General features: G+C 40.4%; 1 protein-coding gene across 2 annotated transcripts in view; it reads left to right on the forward strand.

Annotated features, from left to right (window-relative positions):
• Positions 1-23,958, forward strand: part of fam168a (family with sequence similarity 168 member A) — a 30,465-nt gene extending 6,507 nt beyond the window's left edge. Inside the window, exons 2-8 of one of the 2 annotated variants that reach the window (XM_070970728.1) lie at positions 10,510-10,617; positions 11,331-11,422; positions 14,879-14,959; positions 18,782-18,927; positions 19,742-19,928; positions 21,500-21,626; positions 21,852-23,958. In XM_070970728.1, the coding sequence (XP_070826829.1) occupies positions 10,556-10,617; positions 11,331-11,422; positions 14,879-14,959; positions 18,782-18,927; positions 19,742-19,928; positions 21,500-21,612 (681 nt within the window). In that variant the 5' untranslated portion in view covers positions 10,510-10,555 and the 3' untranslated portion in view covers positions 21,613-21,626; positions 21,852-23,958. The remainder of the gene's footprint in view (positions 1-10,509; positions 10,618-11,330; positions 11,423-14,878; positions 14,960-18,781; positions 18,928-19,741; positions 19,929-21,499; positions 21,627-21,851) is intronic. The other variant, XM_070970729.1, reaches the window with a different exon arrangement.
• The last annotated feature ends 1,785 nt before the right edge of the window (positions 23,959-25,743 follow it).

Below are 25,743 nucleotides of genomic sequence, written 5' to 3' on the forward strand. Positions count from 1 at the left end.
CATTCAATTCATAAATCAGCACTTTTTTGTTGACACCCTTAAGCTCTTTCTGAACTTTTCTTTACACATGTAAACACCATGTATGCACGTGTGCATCCGTGAACGCCACCAATCTGGTGTGGTGTGGTTATATAACCTTAAACAAATTCAAAGATCAAAAACAAAAGATCCCTCACTTATAGAGAGAGAGCGTTTGTCTCGGTCTCTTCAGCTGCCAGTGACACCAGAAAGCGCTTTTGCACTGCTTTCAGATGGGACCATTGGATTTAATTTCAGTGTGTCTGGGTTGTTTGTTGTATTTATTGTATGTATTTTTTTATGGTCCCTGAACAATTTTTTTCCAGCTCGTAGATAGCTGGACACCCTTAAGCTAAAGCCCTGCCTGTATTTGTCAAGTCCCTCCTCCGCCACAAGCACAACACCTGTCGATTAATACTGCCTGGAGGTATAGATGATGTATCATGGGTTTAACTGCCGTGTCCTAACTTGCAAAACTGTCTGTTCTCTTTGTTTGTGTGTGTGGACTTGTGAATACATGTGTTTTTTTATATCCCTGTTGTTCTTAGTCATCTTATTCAGAATATTAATCCAGTGACTCATTTAGAATGGGGGTTTTTACTTTTTTTAACCACTGGCTAACAGAACCTGGCAATTATAGGAATTTTTACTTTTTTAAGGTAAAATCATGACTATTAAATCGTTATCCCCAGTTATCATATAATATTGTGGCCTTCTCCGTAGTGAAAATCATTGTCTAATTTGTTATTGTTTTCCAGAGCAGTGTTAAAAATGTTTAAAAGGTTATCAAAAGCCAAAATCAAACTCATTACCATATGACAATTTTGGCCTCGCCCAGCAGCTCATTATTTGCTCTACAATCTCAAGTGGGTTGATGTGGCATTTGTAAGTAATCGATAAAAATTGATGCACCTGTTTCAAGCGGTCAATAATTTAAAGCACCTTTGACCTTTGACGCTTTGTAGGCAACCACACAGAAAGGTACTGCACTGGGCTGCATATGCACTGCTGTCTTTTTATATGATTATTGCAAAAGTGATTACAAACTGTGGGAAATAGAAATATTGAATCTGAACAAATGTTTGTCATGCACAGTGGAAACTGTTTGTGCATGCACCTTTTAGAGTGCCATGAGCTTAAGTGAAAAATAACAGGATTTCACTTTTTGATTAGCAGCTTGAGGGCAGATAAAGAAAAGTGACAGAAACTGACAAAAGGGCAAAGAGCCTGATGGAAAAAGTGACTAATGATTTAGGGAATCGGAAACCGAATACCAATGGCTGGGTCACATCATATGGAAGCTATTGGGGGGAAATATTAAAATGTCCTACTTACCAGTGCAGTAACACAATTCAGTATTGATTTGTCAGTCACTGGGTCACATGACATTGAAGCCATAGAAAAACGCAATTATTTTCTGTTCAATATATATGTATAAATAGGTTGCCTGAATTGAATTGATGAATTCATTTTTTAATCATAATTAACACTGACATGGGCAAGTCAGTATGAAGGTAATGAAAATAACATTGGTTTTGTGTCAAATGGTAATTTATTAATGGTCCCTTAGTGAAACCCCCGTGGGTACCGTCTTACTACCAACATTGGGTGAAACCGAGTAAGAAGATCCAGAGTGAGTGTTCAATTGAGTGGTGAATTTCTGCTTTCTAAAACTGGTCTGTCAAGTACCAGCACTCAAAAAGAAGTACTACTTTTGAGCTTTAATCAGAAGCACACATTCGTTTGCCTCAAGAGTAACAGCAGTTCACCTTGATGCTACATAAACTGTGAATGTGTTGTTCCACATTTTCTCCACACTTGAGGTTTACTTAGTTTAAAAAAAGGAAAAAAAAGCTGCGAAACGGGTCTCTGGGTATAATTTAGCATTTTTCCTTCATACCTCGACAGTGTGTACCATTAAACAGCCAATCACCACCATTATTAGATCTTGGTAAAAGCATGAGCCATTCTTATTGGCTCACTGACGATGGTGGGATTTACTCCTTAGGTGTCCAAATTTTGTACTGAATGACAGCCCATTTTTTCTATTTCAACTTGCTGATAAAGATGCGTTTTTGTTGGAATTGTCAACAAAACCAGGGGCAAATAATACAAAAAGTGGTGCGCCTTTAAGTTAAAAGTTCCCTTAGTAGTGAACTTTCAACAATGTTCCACCAGAGTTAATTTTTCTGGCTCCTCTGAAATGATGGATTTCACTTTGGCTCATGGTAACATGGTAGATCGCCTGACAAACCTTGCTTTTCATTTGTAATCCATCCCACTAATTGTTGTCTGGGATGTAATGAGTGTCACAGCCTCACTAGGCCACTTGCATGGCAGCAGATCTCCAGTTTTGTTTCCACTATGTTCAGGCCTACTATCAATGTTGTAATTCCCGGGTTGCTGTGAGAACTCATTAAAAGTCAAATTACTTGATGCTCCCTTTTAAGAAAGTTAGACAGAAGCCTCTGATTAACACCTCAAATAAGGTCTCTTTTGTTTTGTGTTACTAACATCTATGGAGGAATAGTTATTTAAAATCTTAAAAATTTGTGACTCAGTAGTCTGGCCTCAGTGGTCAATAGAAAACTTTCTATACTATTTACTATAATGTAGCTCTTCCTGTATTATTAATAGGGGACTACAGCAGCGGTAGAAATCTCCATAAATGGATAATGTTGACGGGCATTTATGTCACGGTATAGGCGCTTTCCGCATGAAAAACACTTTTTTTATCTGCCGGCACAATATTGTCCCATAATCCAGGGATGCAGGCCCATGAGGTGTGTGACTGATGAGATGATTTTTGTAAAGGAGAATAGAGGAGGAGGAAGCCGGCTCACAGAGAAGGGCAGATGCTGTCCCAAAGTGTATAGTGCTGTCCTAGATCTAAAATAGCCCAGGGCTGCTCAGAGCTCGCTGCTGCAGGGCAGGTCTGATTGTGTGGAAGGCAGGGGGAGATTTCTGATTCCATCACACTGTCTTTGAATATTGTAGTGCGATGGATTTGGTCTTGGACTTCATTACGGATGTCAGGTCAGATTGTGAAAGCAGGCACTAGTTAGTCTGTGCCTCCGGCCTGCGTTTTGTTGGGTATCATGCTGGAGTTAGGATTTCTGCTCCACTGAAGGCCCTGAAAACCTATTTTCTTTTTCGGCTTTGTACTGTGAGCGATTGGATCCTACATGAGCACTTTCAAACCATGAATATTTAGTGTTGTAAAGAAATCCTTCAGATTAGAAACCAAGCATTCATTGGCTTTGATGCAGCGTTATTTTCGTTGGTCAGTGGTTGGTAGTACAGGACAGGAGGGTTGCAATTAAAATTGTTCTCATTAGCAAGAATCTGCCTGCTCTTCACTTGATTAATTGATTAGTAATTTGAACAATAAAATGCCAAAATAATGAATTTGCCCATGACATTCCCCCAGAGCTCAAAATTGAATCAGCTTGTATTGACAGTCAAGTCCCAAAGGTGTGGATTTGATGATCAGAGATGACAAAGAAACTATATAACATTCTCATTTGAGAAGCTTTAACAAGTAAACTTTTCACATTTTTGCTGATGCTAAAATAATATGCTATAGAATAAAATCAACGCATAGGAACAGATGTGCCAATTATGCTTGCTTTAAATGTGTAACTCCTTATCTAAGTAGGTATTTTGAATTGGTCTGCAAGGAAAAAAGTACTATTGACGCACCACATTACACTCAGCAGTTTATTGTCTTGCCGTTTTTCTTTCTCTTTTCTTATATGACCCAAGTGAAATGCTGCCTTCCTGAGGATTTAAAAAAAAAAAAAAAAAAAAAAAAGCTGTTCAGTTCTATTCTCTCCTGTGCTGAAGTGTGATGACGCCCACCGGTTTTGATTTGTTCCTTAAAGAGTGGATTCCTGGTAAGGTATTATGTGGGAGGATGGAGTCGGTGTGGGGGTTGTGTTGTATTGTACATGTTCTCCAGGAATGGTAGCTCTTTGTGTGTGTGTGTGTGTGTGTGTGTGTGTGTGTGTGTGTGTGTGTGTGTGTGTGTGTGTGTGTGTGTGTGTGTGTGTGTGTGTGTGTGTGTGTGTGTGTGTGTGTGTGTGTGTGTGAGAGAGTGTGTGTGTGTGTGTGAGAGAGTGTGTGTGTGTGTGTGAGAGAGTGAGAATGAGTGTGAGGTTTATTCTTTCACAATCCTTCCCTCCTCCTCCACCACCTCCTTCCTCATTATTGCCTCTTCTGGCCCCCCTAGGCTGTAGGAATCTCCCTTTATAGAGTGGAACCGACATTATTGTTTTGAAATGTGCGCATATTTATATTAACATGCACAAATTAAATATGTGGGCATGTTTAATTTGAAGATCTGGAACAAGGCAAGACCTGACTCTCACATTACTGAGGCCACAGGAAACATTTCAAGACCGACAGACGCACACACCGGTCTCTGTTAGCATGCAGGCTAGTGAGCTGTGTTTTTGCACCTAGGCCTTGAGGCTATAACTGAATTCAGCTCAAATGAAGTCCCACTAATAGAGTTTAAGCTTAACAAAGTCCTGAAAAGTAACTCAGACTAATCCAGGGAGCAGGAAGGTCTCCTTAATGTCAGTCAGTAGTGATTGGATCCCTGATCTGTGTGTGAGACAAAGAGCTCCCATTACAGGCAGTTATTAGTGGTTGCCACTAAAAATATTAGCAACTATTTTGTGAGTCATTTAGTCGTTTCAGACATTTATCAAGCAAAGAATTCCAAATATTTGCTGGGTCCAGCTTTTCTAAAGGGAATGTTTGGTGTTCTTTTTTAACTTAATATCTTTGTGGTTTGGAGTGTTCGATGGGATAAAAAGAGGAATTTTAAGAAGTCATTGTTTGTGCTGGAAAAAAAACACACAAATCATTAATCATGAATGAAAGTAATCGTGAATATGTGTGGTCAGAAATATAGTATCATAAATTAGAATTTTTTGACCACGTTGTGTTTGTGTGGCAGCATTTGTCATGTATCTCATTGTGAGAATAAAAAATAAAGCCTGGTCGTTTACAAGTGAGAAGACTCTTGAGTGAAAATTGTAAATTAGTGTTTGGACAGTGTCATAGTGATACGCCACCTACAGACACTGCTAAACAAGTCAAATCAGAGTTATAAACATCAGCCACTTGGTCGCGCACTCCATCTTTTGGCTGTTGTGTAGCAGCTTCAGTTTTCTGTGCAAATGCAATTTTCTGATAAATGATTTTCCCAGTTGCAGTGTCATAGACAGGTAATGGAAAGGAAAATGAAGGGAAAGTGAATTCCATGTTGAGGATGGGAAGCTGCCATGGAGCCAAAACTGTGGTAACGCGGTCAATGATTTGATTGTCATAACCTACTGAAAGGTGTAATAACTGTGTGCAGATGAGTGAAAGCACTTGGTGTCACAGGTACAATTTCATCATCACCCATGAGCAGCACCCCTTTGACTGATGGAAGGACGTAACGCTGCAGCTAACCCTGCTGTCCTTGAAGTCAGGTGTTTTTGTATCAAGAAGAAGAAAAAGACCATTTTCACAAAATGAGTATGTCAGAAGTGTAAATTGCAATGTAGCTGAAAAAAACTGGAAAGTACAAATCTTAGATTCAGTCCATCTGTTAGTAACCAGCAAGTCCTCGGTGGCTACTGGCAGCTCAGCACTTGTGTACATCATGTACCTGCAGCTCCTTCACAGTAAAAGCTTTCTGCTGTGATGCTACTATACTTAAACTACTTGTCCTCAGTTTGGCAAATTTGATGCATTTTCATGTACATATAAAATCTGATGCTATCATCTCCTTAAAAGCTTGTTTCCTGTGTGACATGCATGGTGCAATTTTAAAATAAATCCAAGCAAAATATTATGTATTCTCACTGTTTGAATTATGAGTCATAAGACTTTTAAAACAAGCAATTTGGAGACATTATTTTGGGCTCCAGTACTTTGTGATTACAAGGTTTCATTAGTTTAGACTTTTATTGACAAATTGAAGACAAGTCAATCAATTAGTTGATCAACGGAAAATTAGTCAGTAACTATTGTGACTATCTATTTATTTATTTGCAAAAAGGCCAAACTTTTCCTGATTACAGCTTCTAAGTTGTGGGGATTTGCTGCTTCTCTTTGTCTCATATGAGCATTAATTAATAATCTTTTTGCCTTTCTAGTGTTGTTTGCACAAAACAAAACGTCTTCCCAAGGAGTGTTCAGTACTTTCTAGACTAATCAATTAATCGAGAAAATAACCACAAAATCAGTAATAGTTAAATGAAGCTCTATAATTCAGTTAATGGAAAAACTAATTCATTAATCAGAAATGTATTTGGAGCCTTACAAAGAGATATTGTCTGACAGTGTGGATGCTATTTAAGTGCCAAATGGCCGATTGTTCCTTTACAGAAAAAAAAAAAGGTGTAGCACTTCACTGTGAGCACACAACCCAAGCCTTTGGCTCCAAGTGCCCAGTAGCAGTTGCTGTTTGCTGGTGAGGTTGGTCTATACGCAATCATGGATGTGTTATTGAAAATTTCAGGCAACCAACCATTTTCAGCTCTTCTTCATGAAGTATGCCTTAAGCACACAAAATGCTTCCGACCAGTGGAAGAGGTGTGTAGACTTGTGCTCCTCTACACTCTGTCCTCGTCCTACAAACGTGTACCAGGACTGTACCAAATAGTTCAAAGCTTCGAAGCTTCATTTATAACATTGACATTTGAATTCTTAATGCACATTTGAATATCGTGCAGCCGTTCTGTTTTTGTGCTCCTGTCGTGTTCTGTTTAAACCTGGTTTTTCTTCATAGTTACAGATTAGGCAGCTCTAATGTTATTAGTATTATACTATTTGTAGAATTGGTGCCAGTGGTGGCTGTGCATAGGACTGTTTCAGACAGTTTTTCCAAAAAAATTCCAGAGCGATATAAAGTCCAAAAGTCAAAATTGACTGAAAATAGTTAGATGTAGTAATTTCCAAAATTGGCAAAATATTCTGCTTCAGTCCATATTTGTTGACGTTAAGCCTTTCAAAAACAGCGTCAAAAAACCGCTTGCTCTCCCTTTCCGCAAACAAAGAGAGGAACGCACCTCTATTAACAGCGTGGTCTCGCAGCAATAAGCCCAAGGGAGCAATTATTATTTTATCATTGTTTTATGCATTTATTGGATTAGCCTACTGCCTACATGTACTTACGTTTACTGACAAGGAATATTCATCAAAGAAAGTTGATTTAATAAAACAAGACTAACTCATTTAATCCAATTAAACAGGTTATTCTAATTGAGCTTTTCGTTTGAAGATTGTTTATTTATTTTTTTGAGAGTGATGACTTATATATGACGACAGACATTTGACGCTTCATTCGAAAACCTCAACAGAAGCTCCAAATGTAAAGAATGACATCCAGTACAGCCCTACAATTTACTGTCTATATGTCTCTTTCTGGTGAATGTCCTCTGGAGTATTGTCTTTTACAATCATGGATAGTGGTCTGTCGAACAGAAGGTCTTCTGGATAGAAATGGGCTTTTTTTTAGGAACATAGAGCCTGAAGGGCCTCATCATCACCTCCCCCTGAAAACAAAGGGAGTTGTGGTTAGACACTCCTACTCGTCACATTCGTCTCTGCCATCTTCTGTTCCTCACACACCTTCATTAGACACATTGTGGTGCCCCTCTTGTTCTCACCCATTTACTTTTTGTCACCTTTGCCTGAACGCGCACACACACACATACACACACACTGTTTCTCAGGCTGATAACAGATGAACACACTCGCCTTTCTCCACTCTATGCAGACAAAGCTGTAATTGGGTATGTGTTGTGTTTGCAGCATTATACCTCAGGGTTATCTTAGCCACCTGCCCATGTGTTAATGGCCACTGGTTCCTCACTCCACACATTTGAATTCACATTACGGCTTAGTTTACTCGAATAACCACCAGATTAAAGATCTCATGGGGCTTATTGTAATTTTGATTTGATGATTTTGGTTGACGTTCACCATATATATTATAAGACTTGACTAATGTTCATGTGATGTCTTTACCTAAATGATGGTGTTTAAAACAGTTTTAGCCATGTTAGCAGCATTGGTTATAGTATCAGGTCATTTCATCTCTTCGGTCCAGATTGAAACATCTCTATCATAATCCTCATGATGGGATGGATTTCCATGATTTCTTTTATTTTATTTTTTTTATAACAGACATTCATTGTTCCCATAGAAGGAATCCCAATGGCTTTAAAGTCCTCTGAGGTCTCTTCTAGTGCCGCCAGCAGGTTAACATTTTTGGTTTGAAGTGAATTATCTTGACAGCTGTTCCATGAATTGCTATGAAATTTGTTACAGATATTCATGTCACCCCTCAGGGTGAATTGTAATAACTTTGGCGACCCCTTAACTTTTCATCTAGAGCCATCATCAGGTCAAAACTATTATTGTCCAGTGCTTTGGTTTATGACCAAATACCTGCAAAATGAATAACATTCCACTCAGCTGTACTTTGTGTTCAGTACCAAATATCTAATGTTAGCATGCTAACAGAGAAAACTTTAACTCTGAATGTCATAAATATTATACTGAATAAGCATCATTATTGTGGATAAACATCAGCATTTCATTGTGAGCATTTGAGCATGCTGACATTAGCGTTTAGCTCAAAGCACAGCTGTCTCTAAGTACAGCCTCACAGAGCTGCTAGCATGCCTGTGTTGTTGTTTCATGGTCTTTGAGCAGATCATTGCAGATCAACTGTGTTGAATTTTTAAACGTGCACAGTGAACTTGGAGGACATTTTGGAGAAAATCAGGGGATGCATTTTCAGTTAATGCAGTTCAGTTGTTGGTTTGAAAATGTGGCAGCTGCAATAATATTGGCATTTTGCTTTAATCTTGTTATAATCAAACGTTTGCATGTAGAGACACCGATCAAGGTGGAGAAAACTAACAACAACTTAAAAGGAAGAAGAGTGGCAGAGAGGAATGATGAGAGGTGGGAGGCACAGTAGTCCTAGAGGAAGGAATTAAAGCAGAGGAGATACAGTAGATTAATGAGGAATGTAGTGTGAGACGTATTCAGCAATAGGTAAATCAGTTCCCCCTGGGACATTCTTTTGTTATGAGATATGAGCATGAGTAATGAACCAGAGTTGACATATCCCCCGCTCTTGATGTTTTACACACCCAGAGGCACACACAGGTTCATGATTTGTTCATTTTTGGGGGGCATGCATATGTGTGTTCGAAGGAATCTGCTTAAAACAAATCAAAAGCAACTGCACCCGTGTGTTTGTGCTCACATTCAGCTATCGAGTGTCTTTGGGCGTTTTTGACGTCAGTGTTCCTGGATGGAGTGCCCAAATTCCTCCTTGCCTAATTTGAAGTGTCACTTGGTGCCATTTGGCATCACCACGGTGCACTGTATGCCCAGGAATTATGACGGTGGAGCTATAAGCATCTAAAGGATTTGTCAACTGGCCATGAAGCACAAGCCCAGGATGCATCGGTCAGACTTAAGTTGGAAATTCGTCTTTTTGGTGCAATCCAATTCACAAATGTATACATCTACAGGAAGCAGGATTGGACAAATGAGTGTTGACAGCCTGTACATGGTGAATGGGTGGGTGATGCGCTGCATACAGAGAGCTTGCCACAACCTATTTCATGCAGTCTTCTATATAGCATATGACAAAGGCACACATAAAAGAGCTGGTCTGATCACTGCCATCACACACCAGGTCCCATCCCTTTCACAAATAAACACAAGATACACATGAACTCAAATAACACACAGCTCACGCACACCCCTCTTTACTTATTCCTCAGCTGTTCTGCTCTGTGTTTGTGCAGTGCTTTGTGGATCTGGCTCATGTATGTACTGGATCATGCTTACTCATGGCTCGGTGCAAGGCTCTGCCTATTTGTATTATATTCTGTTCTGTCCTGTTTTGCTCTTCGTCACTTGCCCACTCACTGGGTGTGTTTTGCTTTTTCATTTGGCTGTCTTAATGCTTGCTTTGCTGCTTGTATTGGATGTTTTGTACAGCACATCACCTTTATATATACACTCATGCTCATGCTTCACTTTCTCTTGGACATATAGTCTTTACATTCACAGGAATTAATTAGATATGACCTCAAGGCTATTTTATCCGTCAGTACTGCTCTATCTTGCTCTATATGCACATAAGCAACTGATGGTTCAAGAGAATTTGTGCACAGAATAGAAGCAAACACAGTCACTTGCTCAAAACACTTGCATAAACGGTTCTATCCATGCACGTTTTGTATTTAGCACAGTTATTAAACGCCGTTATTGGTAGCTAAAGACGTCACAAACACTCACTCAAACATGCCGTCTAAATCACTGTCCCCCTGCTGCTGTCACTAACCATTTGCTGTTGCACTGGTGCTTGCTTTTTGCTGTTTTTTAAATTATTATTTTATTTTATTTTTCCCTTTTTTCTGTGTTCGTTGTAATCATGACCTCTCGCTGTTTTAATTTCAGATTTGCATATCCACTTCCACTCCTTCCTCATTTGCATACAGCAAGAATGGCGAGCGGGCATCCCACAGACAAATTCAGTTTCATGTATCAACCAGACACGCACAAGAGGTACGGGGCACGCATGCACACACACTCACACACACAAACACGTGTACACCATTTCCCCATGCCCACATTCTCAATGACCAGGTAAGTTGAAAGAATAGGGGAGCACTTGAGGTCTTTCCGTCTACATTGTGAGGTCGGGGGAGAAAGATGCTTTATGGGAGATGTAGTGTAAATGGCTGTGATATCAGGCACCTTCGCCCCAGCCATTTCAAGCACCTTAAATTTTTAGCGGCCACTTTTTTTTGTTTGGTCCTGCAGTGAAAACCAGGCCGGCAGATCTCGCCCTGACTTTTTAGGGGCAGCAGTGAAAATGATGTGCAGCACTTGGCTAGCTGTATTTAATACCACACAGGAAACCGAAGCATTATTTTCAGTGGATCCATGCGTCCTTGTGCTTTCCTGTCTGTACTTGAGGCTTTTTTTATTGCAGCAGTCTGTGTTTTTAAATACACGCTTATGTTGAGCCTACTTGAGGGTGAGGATTCACAGGGCTTGATTTTTCTTGTTGCATGCTGGCAGAATGCTTCAGCTGGATATGTCGCCTTAAGAACCTGGGTTTGGGATTAATGTACGTGATGAGTGCGTGCGTATGCTTGATAATCGTGACAATTTTCTTTCCAATTTACATGGCTTTCGTCTCTCTCCCCTCCATTTGCCTTCTGTCTTCTCTTATTCCCCATCTCTGCCGCACTTTCTGTTTCTCTCTTTCTCAGTAAGAACAGGTTATCTTCAGCTATGAATCCAGTCTACAGCCCCGTTCAGCCTGGCACCCCATATGGCAACCCTAAGAACATGGCCTTTACAGGTAAGAACACACACGCGCACATTTTTCATTCTCTATAATCACGGTATTAAGGATGACTGCAAGTGACAAACAACACTGCCGAGTCAGTGAAAGAGAGAGCGAGTTCTGCTAATGGCGGCTTTATGCTCCCAACAGTCCTATTAGAATATAAATTGTTCAGCGATAAAACCCTCTTTTTCTCTCATAGCTTGTGTGTTTTTTGCTCACTCGCCCCATCGTGCCTCCACTCTGTTGCCTTTCTGTTCCCATTTAGATTTTCTGTGAATTGCAGCAGGCAACAAACGATAAATCCAGCGCGAGCTTTAGAACATACCTTTAGAAACCAATGTGAAATGACAAACTCTACCGGGAGAATAGAATAGTAGTGCTGCATCAGACGGTACATTAACTCCATCTTTCTGCTTACAAAATAGGTGCTAAAGGTGTTTATTATTCTCAGGCAGTTTGAACACACAAGATGCAAAATGTGTTGTGTTTGAAGTACACATTCAGAACGTATGGGAAGACCTCAGAGTGTGTCCATATTTTTCCAGTCTATAGAAAGAAATGTCATCAGTGGGCATTTGAACAAGCATTTGCATTTTGAGCCTAACAAACAGCATATGGTTGCTGCAGCAGAGAAGACATGTCACAGAAATGGGTCACAAAAATCTGAATTGTCTGTAAATATTTAATGCTGTAGAATTGTGACCCTGTGCCCAATGATGTAGTTTCCAGAGAGGTGGTTGTGATTGAAAAGTGGTTAAAAAAAGCTCTCTGTGCAATTACATTAATTATTATTCTGCTGGACAAATTAGTTGATGCAGGTTATAAAGTGTTAGATAAGGAATGTATGAGATATTATCTTGACTGGGGTGAGAACATTAATGTCCCGCTGAGGAAACAGAACCTGGACCATGACCTAAAGATGTAATTGATTACATAGTGGAGCGTTTAATTTAAAACAAGCACAGGCTTTCAGCATGACAGGTGAAGAACAGGTTGATGAGATGCACTAAGAAGATGGATGAACACAGGTTGAAAAAGCTTCCTTTGAAAACCAGCCAGCAAACACGTGAGCTCGGACAAAGATCGAGTCAGTGTGTGACAGCGGGGTAAACATTGTGACCATGCAGATACGGGATTGAGACAAAGCCAGCTCAGCATCCAAATCAGCTGGTTAGATTTATTTCACCATAGCAAAATATACCACGAAAGGCACTTTTCTTGCTAGCCTGATGCAGAAGCACGAAGCTGAGAATTTGCACTCTGATGCCATTTCACCAGCTACTCTGCTTTTGTTGATTCGTTCCTCACTCTTCATACTCAGTTCCCTTTTCTCCATCTTGAATACCGTTCTTGAATATTTTTTTTTTTCCCAAAAGAAGTGCAGAGTTTGAACTGCAGGTCATGGGTGACAGCTAGAATGATGAAAATTTCGATTATGTATTCACCACCAAGTGTGCACATATATTTAAAATGGAGATTTGATGCAGTGAAATGAGAGTGCCGGTGTAGCTCACAGTTATGTTCTTTTGTACATTTGCATGCAAACGAGAACATAGCAATGAATAAATAGAGGAACGTGAGCCTTGATATATCTTTACTGCACTCTCTGTGGCCGAGTAGACCTCACCAGGAATAACATTCGGACATGACTAAATTCAGTCCCAGTTTCATTAGCAATAAGCAGATATGAGCAATGTTTGTGCTCGTCAGGAGCAGCAGTCATAATCGTACCTCCCTTTGGCTCCTCGCTGATGGTTCAGTGTGTTTTAAAGGGATGTAACAGCATCTCGTGTGCTGTTGTATCTGTTGATGCACGGCTTTGGATCAGTGCATATAATGAATTGAACAAGTTAGCAGACATTTTGTTCAAAATCCTTTGAAGCATGCAGTGCTGCAGCTCTTGAGCTGAGATGATATATTTTGGTATTTTCCCAATTGCGAAAGTGCTCAGACTCCATGTTAAAGATTCAGCTGTCTGTAATATTATGCATAAGGCTGCAAGTGATTAGTTTCACGATAAAATCATCTGAGATTGAATGATTTATCAGAATTAAGTAATTGATAACTTATTTGATTTATACAGTGGAATATAACTGAAATGCTTGAAATATTCACTTTAGTTGAATAAGACAGAAAAGCAGTAAAAGCTCAGATTGGAGAAGCAGGGCTCAGAGGATGTTTGGTGTTTTTGATTTGATAAATCACTCTTCAGTTACCAGGTATCATCCGCTAACTTTCTGTTCACTGATGAATAGTTTAATCAGCTGATAGTTTTAGCACTCTAATGCATTGTTGTGTCCAAAGTAGCCACAATAACATTAAATTTAAAGGACCACTGTGTAGGATTCAGCGGGATCTATTGGCAGAAATGGAATATGATATTCAGAACAATGCTTTCATTGGTGCATAATCACCTGACAATCAGAATCATTGTGTTTTCATTACCTTAGAAAGAGCTCCTAATATCAACAGAGGCTCCTCAACCATGGAGTCTGCCACTGTAGACTGCAACATGCGTGGAAAGGGAGGGGTGAGGCAAGGGGGATACAGTTGGTTGCAACCTCACCATCAGACACCCCTAAATCCTACACAGTGGACCTTTAACTTCAGATTAATTGTTATACAGCTCATCTTGTCAAAAAGCTTCATTTTAAATGTAGTCATCTAAACTTTCTGCACAGTCCCTAATAAAGCTATATTAAACTGAACTGAGTGCGGATTGGTTGAACCATCATGACCCTCAGACTCTGCTGCAGTGTAGATTGATGCATATATTTATCAGACCTGTTCCATCTGACTGTGGCTCAACCCAGACAGCAGACAGCAGTTAACGTTTGATATAGAAAAGGTGCAAAGCTACAGAATAGATCTACTGCCAATAATAGCAAGCAGTGAGCAGCACGTCTCTCACTTCCACACTGCCATAACTCGCCTGCTTTCCCCCTCGCTGCTTCCTCTTTGTGTCACTCTGTCGAACTCGCACCTTTTTTGCCAGTGAAAGCTTTTTCTCGGGTCAAAATGTGCTTCGTTTGTTCGATGTCTAATTGATGACGCACATGTGTGTCTGGTGCGCGCGTGCACCCTCTTGCACGTGTCTGCTTGCACTGTTAATATTTCTGAGTTTGTCTCCTCCCACACCGTATTGGCAGGTGTGTCTCGTCTGTATGTAAGACGCATTCAGTCAACCATGTTATTGGTGCAGACATTTTTTAATGAGCACCATCTGTGCACATCTTGCTGCAAACCAAATACTGCCCTGTGTGTGTGTGTGTGTGTGTGTGTGTGTGTGTGTGTGTGTGTGTGTGTGTGTGTGTGTGTGTGTGTGTGTGTGTGTGTGTGTGTGTGTGTGTGTGTGTGTGTGTGTGTGTGTGTGTGTGTGTGTGTGTGTGTGTGTGTGTGTGTGTGTGTGTGTGTGTGTGTAGCTACAGTTTCTGATTGTTTTTTCCCCTTGTGTGTGATGTCCTGCAGGCTATCCAGGAGGGTATCCTGCCACGGCTCCCACCTATACACCCAACCTCTATCAAACAGGAAGTCCTGGGTATCCACCTGGTGAGCCACAACACACACACACATTGGCATTTTTATATTAAACAAGGTGGGATAAGTACAACATAAAGATGGTGGTGTGGCGGATTCATTGAAGTTAAAGGACACAGACACATGGGTATATGCAGATGGTTGACATTTTTGATGATCAAACTGCAGTGTTTCAGTTTGCCTGCCCTTTGTTGAGTAAATGTGATACTGTTGCAAAGTAGAGATAGAGCAAAATTAAAACAGTTCAAAACATGAGGGAAGAATCATAGAGTAAAAATAAACGTGCAGGCAGAGTCAAAAAGTCAAGAGCGTTATTGTGTGGCTCCCATTGAGGGGAAAAAAACTGCTATAGACAACAGTGATGAAACCACCACCTGTGCAAACCTGACTATGATACTGTTACTGAGGCACATTCATTCATTCAGTTCATCAGGATGGAGCTTCAGATTCTTGGATCTCAGTAAGAAAGTCTCAGATTCATGAAATGTTTTTGGAGTAACTCTGTAAAAACTCAAGAACCTTGACCAACCAATAAATGTGTCACCAATTTATCTTGACTAACTTTCAGAAATATGTTTGTCTTGCTTATGAGTAAACGCCGTAATCAGTCTGTTCACACTCGGAGAAGCAGTTGAGTAATGTTTTGGCTAGAAGTGAAAGTTAGTCAGTGTTTAGGTTAAGGCTGCGATACCGCTTAATGTGTTGAATAAATTACTCACTGCAGGAATTTTAATTTCAAGTCAGATGATCTATCACTACAGCTGCATTCCATTTATGTGTTGATCGTGCACATGTAACCACCAGCAAATACTGTTTTGCTACATTTTTTTTTTAGTTATTTCTGAGTCATGTTTTTTGTCATAGAAGTAATACCACAATCACACGCTTCAACACGTGTGTCATCACAGTATATTCTGAGCAATCAGAAGGCGCCTAAAGGGCATTGATGGTGAAAGAGGCTAGCCCGGAACAGCTGCCAGTGGCCTTATAGCAGAAGATATTTACTCTGCTGGGCTTCAGTGTCTGGTCCCCTTAGCAGATGGGAATAACAGTTGTCTCAGGGTTTTCCAGATATGGCGTGCCTGTATAGATTATATACTGATAGATTACTGTGATGGGGTCTTGGACTTTTCAGCTGAGAAACCCAGACTGTCTTTTGACATACATGCTGTTATTTGGAGATATTCCACAAACATGACGACAAAGTTTGGATTCAAACATAATCATGCGCTGCTGCCCTGCAGCTATTTTTTTTTTCCCCCACTGTATGGTCATATGCTCCATATAAATTGGCTTGGGGAAAGCGTGAAAATATTTTAAAGCACAAAACCAAATCTCATCCAGTGTGTTTGCTCATCTCAAATGTTGAATCTTTTCATCATTTAAGGTGTATTTTATAGCCCCAGTGATTCCAGATATATGAGCACATTTGTTCATTCATTGGCACAAAACATTATACTAAACATTTACAAAAAATATTAAGGAAGTAAGGGCAACTCAAAGAGAACAATGAAGTCCTTTTGAAGACATGGTATGATGTGAGCGAATGTTTCAAGATTGATAAAAATGTTTGTCTTGGAGAGCCATAAGCCGATCATCATCTAAATGAGAAAATATTTGGAAAGTGTTAATTACTACGAAAAGCTTTGAGATCAGATTTCCTGAACATGCGGAGCGGATAGCTGCTTGAATTGTCTCCTGTTCTCCTGAATTTTAAGTATCTTTTTTACAGGCAGAATGGGTTTGTAGAATTCATCTGTGCCTCTTTTGAAGCCCCTCTCCTCTCGCCCCCCCCCCCCACCCCCCCCAGTTTGGTTTTATCTTTTGGAAGTCTAACAAAATATCAGGTATGCTTCGGCAAAGCTCAGCCAGCTTTGTTCCAGCTAAAGACTTGAACCAAATTATTGAGGCTGTTGAACTGCAGGTCTCTTTCTTGGCGTTGTGCAGTGCTTAACGTATGCCGAAATTTAAGTGTTAAGATTTTTTTTAGCGCTATACAAACATCAACCTCCAGACCAGGCAGCTGTGGTCTGATTAGAAACATTTCTTGGTCAATGTCACTATTTCTCAAGACCACTGAATAGACAAACTGTTTTCTATCAGCAGGGCTTTTGTGGGATTGTCACACACCATTGTCCTCTAATGCCCTGCATCCATGTTCGCGCAAAGAATGTGTCGAGAGCATGCACACACATACACACACACACTTTTAGACACACATAACAGCTCCAGCATCTCTTTGTTCCCTTGTCCTTGTGTGAGAGAAGCCCTTTCATAAGCTCAGCAGCAGCAGCAACTAGCTAGTAGCATGTTTGACCTTCAGGCTCCTCCGAGTGGTGGATCAGAGGTACTGCACCCCACAGAGTGGAGCCCGGTGCACAGCAGACATTGATGCAGTGGTCTGAACTGAATGCCTTCACTGTCCTACAGTACATCTCAAGCTTTTTCAGCCTGTCTGATATTGTGTCAGTGAAATGGTGACTGCACTTTAATCACGTTTGAAGGGTTTCTTTTTGTGCCACTCGGGTTACTAAGTTGCTTGACTGTATATGCTTTATAAAAATGTGAATGTACTCCAAATACATCAATGTACAAATGTTATCTTCAAAGAGCATGCAAAGACTGGCTAAATGAGGTGTTTTTAGACACACAAACCTTTGGCTGTATTGTTTTGAGACTCAAAGCCTATTTAAACACAGAACCAGTCCCCCATCTGGTGGAATTTGTAGGAAATGCAAAAAACAACACACATTTGGATTGGACTGCAACTAAACATCGTTTTCACCATTGTTTTAGCTCCTAATTACTCTCTCTATAATTGGATTAATTGTTAGTCTTATAATATGTCAAAAAACAGTGAAAAGTATCTCCAAGGTACCCTCACAAGATGTCAGCTCAAGACTCAAAAATATTCACTTTAAGATAATTATGACAAGAAAAGTGGATGAACTGTTAAATGTTTATTATTTTTTCTTGAGAAATTACACAAACCTTTAATTGAAGACTCAAACTGAATCAAACTGAGGGAGTTGCATGTATTTTAAATAAATTGGTATGATTATGTGTTTCACTGATTTGTTTTCTGCTGGTCCAACCAGTCCTGATGTTGTTTGGGGTTTATGTAGAATTATTAAGAAAAAGTAGTAACACAATGAACAGACTACTAAATATCTTTTGTCCGATACTGACATCCAGTCAAGGTTTAGTTTAGAATTGCCTTTTGAAATGGTGACATGATCAAGTCAAATAATTTAACTTAACTAAAAATTGTATCATCATTTTTATCAGCAATGCATCACGACTGCACATGTGAGCAGATTACCATGTGACTCTGCAGCTGCCCTCAGCAGAGCAGAGCATTTCAGCATCTTGAAGCTCATGTTTTTGGTTTTTCCACCCACAACTTTAATATTCCAGCTCACTCTCACTGCTCTCATCAGCACCGTTTCCAGAGACTGCTGGCAGTTATCTCTACCCTCGTGCAGCACCAAACAGCAGACAAACAAAGTCAGCGAGTCGGTGGTAGAGGAGCCTCTAGCTGCTAAAGAGCGACATACTGTCCTCAGGAGTTAGTGTAGAGTGAAATGGACCTCAGTGAATATTGTACTTAAAACTCCAAATAAACCCTTGAGTTGCTTCGTATCTGTTGGATGTGCAACTACTTGCCATGCAGTTCCCTGTATCGACTTAAAAGCTGATAATATGTTAGTGTTGTGCTCACACCTTGTTGCACTGCCCCAGAATTCAGATACTGCAGGTTTACAAAAACAAAACCTCATCAGTGATGTCATTTATTTCTAAATGCTCCCCCCCTGTTCTTTTGTCTGTTTTTAGGATACACTTCAGCAGGCACCCCATACAAAGTGCCCCCCACTCAGTCAAATGGAGCACCCCCTCCCTACACCCCAACCCCCACCCCATACCCAACAGCGATGTACCCCATCCGCAGTGCCTACCCTCAGCAGAACATATACGCACAGGTAAGGATGCTGAAGTAGAGCTGACAGCGCTACCTCAGAGACACACTCCATGCTTTGCAGCTGAAAAATATTCATCCGGTTCATCGCGTCGTGTTTGTTCAGCTGGTGGTGCCCTTTTAACTTTATCTCTAGGTTGGTTGATTACACTCCACAGCATTTGAAGGTGAAGCAGTGTTACAAATGAAACATTAAACAGTCCTTCATCTTTGCAAAGGTTGTGAATGTCAGCTAAAACTAATTAGCGAATGAGGGGAAAACATCTATTTTTGTCCTCTGGGGTCAGATCTGCAGAAACTGTCTTTTATGTAACATTTCTTCTCTTCTGGCTTCAGGGATGTCGCTCTGATTTAGTCCTTGTACCATGTTCAGTGTGGATGACACTGACTGAAAAGGGAATTTTCTCTCAATTAGATTATAAAAACCATGCACTGTCAGTTTTGTGTTATGTTTCAATACATTATGTGAACCGTGGTTTAATCGAGAATACAGAATTATTACTGATGGATTGTTTCGTTGTAATGTTAATCATTTTATATGCAAGAATCAGTTTGATTAACAGTCTCAAGGAGCTCCAGAACTGAACTCACAAACAAAACCGGTACTTAAAAGTCCACAATCTGTGTTCCACAGAAAAACCTGGTTCATGGTTGAATAGATGTTTGAAAAGAAAAGTGCAGAAGCAGGAAGAGAGACTTTTGAGTAGTTAAACTGTCCTCTCAGGCTTGCTTCAAATAAAATCAACATTAAAATTTTATACTAAGCTTGATGAATATCACGCACCCCCAGCAACCCTCGCCTGTGTTCTTCCTGACAGGGAGCGTATTACACCCAGCCAGTGTATGCGGCTCAGCCACATGTGATCCATCACACCACCGTGGTGCAGCCTAACAGCATCCCCTCCACAGCCCTCTACCCTGCCCCCGTCCCTGTACCTGCTCCTCGCAACAACGGCATGGCTGCCATGGGGATGGTAGCTGGGACAACCATGGCCATGAGTGCAGGTGAGACCGGAGCTGCTGCCTCAGAGACGTTGTTTTTCAGTTTTTAGACTTGCTGGCATTGACGCCTCGGCCGTTCTGCATGACTGTAATCTGATTTGAAGTCATTCCTTCATACTGGAGACAATTTCTTGAAGGTTTTTGTTCCAGCCAATCAAAAGCAGGCCCGATTCGACTAATCAGCCGTTTGAAAACTGAGATCAGTTGATTAAATGAGTCAAGGCTGTTGTGCTCCTGCTTGATTGGAATGAGAAGCTGCAGCCACTTCACCCTCTATAGAACAGTCTGGATATGCCTGGATTGTTACTGTGCTTTTTCTAAGAAAGTAAAGTGAATAATGAATTTTGGACTGTTGGTTGGACAAAATAAGAAACTTCTGGCTCTGGTGACTTGTGATGGGCAGTTTTTGCTATTTGTTGTCATTTAGTTGACCAAAATGAAGTGAGTTAAGAAAATAAGATTAAGCCTCAAAAATATTAATGTGGACTGAAGACCTAGACGTTGATGTTTAAGACAAATGGAAAGAATGCTTGTCACTAACATACAAATTAACCACTAATGAAAATCTGTGCCTAATACAGTTTAAGGTAATGACAAGAGTATACCATACTAGAGATAAAATATGCAAGTTTGATAACACATGGGCAGATAAATGTTTAAAGTGCAGCCTACATGGTGACTCTCTCATACACGCCTTTTGGTACTGCAAAAGTATTAAGAAGATCTGGGAGAGCATAGACAGTTGGCTCTGTAAATATACTAACAGAAAAATTATATTCTTTCCAAGAAAGTGTATTTTAAAGCATGCAGATTGAGAAGTCTTGTGTACTTGGTGCTCTATCCTGTGCAGGCTGGGTCTGTATAATTCAATTCAATTCAATATACCTTTATTAGTCCCACAAGGGGAAATTCCAAATTACAGCAGCATCAGTAAGAAAAGTAGACGAGGTAGACAATCATTAAGTATATACAAGTATAAATAAAAAAGTGTGATAGAAATAAGTGTCTAAATTAGAAATTGTGTTTGCAGACTGTTATGTACAGATACAGATAAATTATCAAGATGAAAATTATAAATTGTGTTTACAGACTGTTATATACAGGATGTATTGTACAGATTATTGCCCCAGTAAAATTTTGCTCAGGTTCTTGAACAGATAATTTACAAATAAATTTCAGATAAATGCACAGATTCCAGTATAACCCATACTAAGTACTGAGGGAAGCATTGAACATAAAAAAAACCCGGATGAAATTCTGATGTAACTCTGATTTTGATGAATTTCTGAAATTGCTATTTTTATTTTTTTTTTGTAGTTGTTTTGATGTACTTCCTCGTACCTAACTATGACGACCCACAGAAATTAATAAAATCAAATTATATTTAAAAAAGAAAATAAGATTAACTGAAACTGACAACAGTCGTGAGTTACACCTCGAGTATAAATTGATCGTCGCCTTCCTTCAGTGTTCATCTTACATGTGCAGGGTAGGTAGTACGGACAGATCCTTGCTAGCTGTTCACCAGATGGATTAATTAATGGCTCATTAATGGTGTCGGTAACTTCCTGCAGGGACCCTGCTGACAACGCCCCAGCACCCCCAGATTGGAGGACACCCAGTTACTGTGCCAACCTACAGGCCACAAGGGACACCTGGGTACAGCTACGTACCACCTCACTGGTAGAGCCCACCCATCATGTGAGTGTCTGCCCTCCTGCTGTTTGCTTTTTCCTCTTTGGGATGTTCCTCGCCTCCCCAATTTTCTCTCCTCCATCTGTTCCCTCCACCTCCTCTCCTCCTGTCATTCCTTTTTGCGTGTGTGTGAGCAAACTGTCTCGCTTTTCTTTCCCCGCTTTTCCTCAGAGGTCCTTGGCCGTCTTAAATCAATCACCAATGTGTACCTCTGCTCTCGTTTCCCACCAGGTCTGGAGTCCACCATCGTATGCAACTGCTCAAATCTTACACGGGCTCCCACTGGTAACCACGGGAACTCGGCACCTGTCTGCAAGAACAAACTAAAGTGCAACAGCCACTTTACTATTATTGTTATTGTTATTATACGACATTCTCTAACGTTTTTTTTTTTTCCAGAAGCTGCTTTTATTTTTTTATTTTTTTCTCTGTTCATTTGCCAACCAGTCATTACCTTATTTTGTATGTTTTTTTGTTTTGTTTTTTTTTATTTCCTCACATTCTTTTGCTGTGTCTGTCATTGGAACTCCAGAAGGACTCTTGACCAACCGCGGGTGTCAGTCGCTCCTGTTTCTGTGTTGTGCTGGTGTGTGTGGTCCTTCCTGCTGCTGCTCAGTTGGCTGGAAAATATTGGGCACTTATTCCTCATTATCATCTCCATCAGTCACTACAAAGACTTATTGACTTATGCTGCCAAATTTTCTAACGACAAGATATCAGCACAGGGTTTTTAACATAATTAGGAGGTTTTTTTTGGGGGGGTGGGGTATTTAATTGTTAAATACTCTTTCTTATTTACCACACTCAACTGAATTTTCCCACCTTTGTTCTTCCTTCCTCTTTATCCTTTTTTTCTCCATTTTGTTTCATTTTCAGTTTAATCTCGGTCGTCTTCCAGCGCGAAGCTGTTTGTCCAGCGGTAGTCAGTCCATCGTCCCTGCCGTTACGTCTCTGTGCGAGTGCTATGTGCTGCGAGCACTTACTGACCATCACCCATCTCTGCTGAGCGCCCCATTGTGTCCACATTAGCATTTGTACCTAGTAACCACGAAGAAAACATCATCTGCTTCATGCTACATACTATGCAGGCTAGTATGTTATGACAGTATCAAAATTTTAACGTTAGCGTAGGTCAGTGCATTTAGAAAATGTGCAAGTATTTATAATAACCGTGTCAACAGCATGGGTGATCGTGCACACTTTCTCAAACACACACACACACACACGCACACACACACACACACACACACACACACACACACACACACACACACACACAGGGGCTCGTTGATGTGTACTTCATCACCTATTGGCACTTACTATACAATTCCTCCAGTCGTGTTGTTATAGATCAACACAACAAACACTAGCAAACACACAAACACACACACGGCATGGATTTCTCGGGGTGTGCGTGGCAGACAGCGGAGAAGGAGTTTAAAGGGATTGTGTTGGCGGGAGGAGAGGAGACGACGAGGAAGGAGGGGGTCACGTGTTCACAGTCGGTCATTTCATTTCAAGGTACAAAACGTTTAAGTTTATGGCGGCTCACCTGCAAGAGACCGCGCCAAAACGCCGCTCTGTGTTCGCGCTGCGTGTATTGTGCGCTGATTTTCTTGCTGTGATTCGTCTCCTCCTCCTTCCTTCCTCCAGATGAGGACTCGTGACCAAACACTCAACAGATAGACTCAGCTGATAATGGACCAGTTAAGTAAATGTGCTGATAGATGGATAGGATCCAATCCACTCGTCCATTCCATAGTGCCATGAGTGCTGAAGAGACCAATGACACGGATGGTTGTGCACCACATATAGGAAGAGATTATGTCCAATCAGAAGGCTGCACTTTGTATACAGCTGGTTCATGTCATAGGGATGATTTGTTATTCCCAGAATTTGGGTCCAGATTTTTAACTTTGTGGGTTTTGCCATGTTAACTACTCGGACAAAATTTGAGTACTATCATCTGAAAAGTGCGGCTTTCAATATTCATGGCTGTAGAGAATATTCAGAATTATTAGCCTGAGTGCAGAGCTGCGACGATGCGGTGTCAGGGTCAGTCCAGCGTGACCTTCAGGAGCTAACAGGAGGTTTTATGAGAAGGAATTATCCATTTTTTCACGGTGCTTTTCATCTGCCAGAGTCAGAGATTTACACATATCTGCTTCTGTTGACTGAGTTTAAACATTGTTTTCCATTTTTGAAAATTCAGGCTACATTTTTCATCCAATGAGACCTGGGGCCGGATTCACAAACACTCTGAGGATGCTCTCAGAGAGCTCCTAACTTAGCATGAGATTTCTAGCAAGGAGTCCTGGTTTAGGAGGGATTTAGCGAACTCTGAGCAATCAAAGGGCAAACATTTACCGAAGTGAGGAGGTGTGATTGACCCTGTTGCTAGGTATGATGCATACTTTAAAAGGTGTGATTGGTTGATAAAAAGACGGGCCTCCTTTAACCTATTGACATGCTGATAGTTGTTATATATACTTGCTAATGTTTGTTACCATACTGATAATTTCAGTACACAATCTTTTTGATAGACATATTGACGGGAGATCATCAATTTACACGATTGTTGGCCAGCTTATATAAGTAGCTGCATTAATTGGCATAACTCTGCCATAAACTCATCTCTCCCATCCGCCGTGTCCATGAATGGCCTTTTGTTAGCTGCAAGGTGCGGACATCCAGTGGAAATGAGATGAACTGCAGCACAGTATGAGGCTGTGAAGGCACCTTGATTGTTTGTGTGATCACTGCTGATGAAGGTCGCTACAGACTCAGACATCTTAGTGTTATGGTCACTTTTCATCTCTGGCGTTATTGTGCTGGCGGGGAGATGCGAGCGCGACCACAAACATTATCCCTGTACCATCTAATCTGTAGCCTCTCATTAACTCACTGTCATTCAGCATTTAGAGAGTAATTCTCCTTCCTCTTTCCATTTCCACCTCTGCTTAAGAAACTCTTAAAAGTCCTCCTCCCTACTCCGAACAGGTTTTCACCTGAAGAGCGCTCTCAAGGTCTAAGACGCTTGGTGATTAACTCTCATCCTTACCAGGATCTAGATTTAACTGGGAGAGGGAATGTCATCATTTCGTCACTAAGAGCAATTCTGTGCACGAGGAATGTTTATGAAAGCGGCCCCTGGACCATATGCAGCCATTTTCTGTCGCCTTTTTATGTTTCTATATGTAAAGGCAATGATGACCCATTACTCAGACACTGCACAAACACACACACACACACACACACACACACACACCCAGCAGTGGTGGTGGGGTTTAATATTTAGATGAGGCCTGTTGTATTTTTCAGGATTTACGCAAAAAGAATAAGACTGATCGCATCTTCATGATCTGTAGAGGACAGATTAGTATGACAAAAAGCATTTACTGCGCGGGTATGTACGTGAAGTGGTTTGGTATTGCAATAAAATAAGAGGAAATGCCTCCAACTGTTAACACACAGTAATTATTTTATCAGCGTTTTGAATTGATTTTTAAGAAATGCTTATTGTTGTAATCTCTAAATATGGATTGCAGGCTCTGTATGCAGCCTCCATTCAATAATTATTACAGTTACTGCTAAGAAGAGTAGAACATATCAAGAATTTGGGTATTGAGTAACTTTGTGAGGAAGTATTGCACAACATAAGACAAAAAAAAAAAACTTGACTATAATTTAATGCTAAGTAACAGGTACCTAGGCTTTGTAGTGCAGGAGGGAGGAAGAAGCAATTTATATTGTAATTAAAAATAAAACAATAAGGTCGAGTGTTTGAGGTATTCTTAGTCCAGATGTTTGTACACTAGTAGGTTAATTCTCAAGAAAATATTACATAATACCGCTGTCGGATGAAAACCGTCGATCTTTGAGCCTTATTTTTAAACGGCCCTTTTATTTTAGAAGATCTCACGTGGATTTTGTCACCATGAGGGTCATGAAATGTTCCCACCATTGTAAAGGTCTCGCATATTTGAATTCAAGCCAGTAAAACTGAAAAGATACAGGAACTGGATTTTCTTGCGACAGCAGTAATGTTACTCGTCATTAGGATTTATTTAACCAACCACTACTTCTGTCAGTATTTCTCAGTTAAAAGCTTTTTTTTTTTTTT

The sequence above is a fragment of the Chaetodon trifascialis genome, chromosome 9, assembly GCF_039877785.1.
Source record: "Chaetodon trifascialis isolate fChaTrf1 chromosome 9, fChaTrf1.hap1, whole genome shotgun sequence".
NCBI lineage: Eukaryota > Metazoa > Chordata > Actinopteri > Chaetodontiformes > Chaetodontidae > Chaetodon > Chaetodon trifascialis.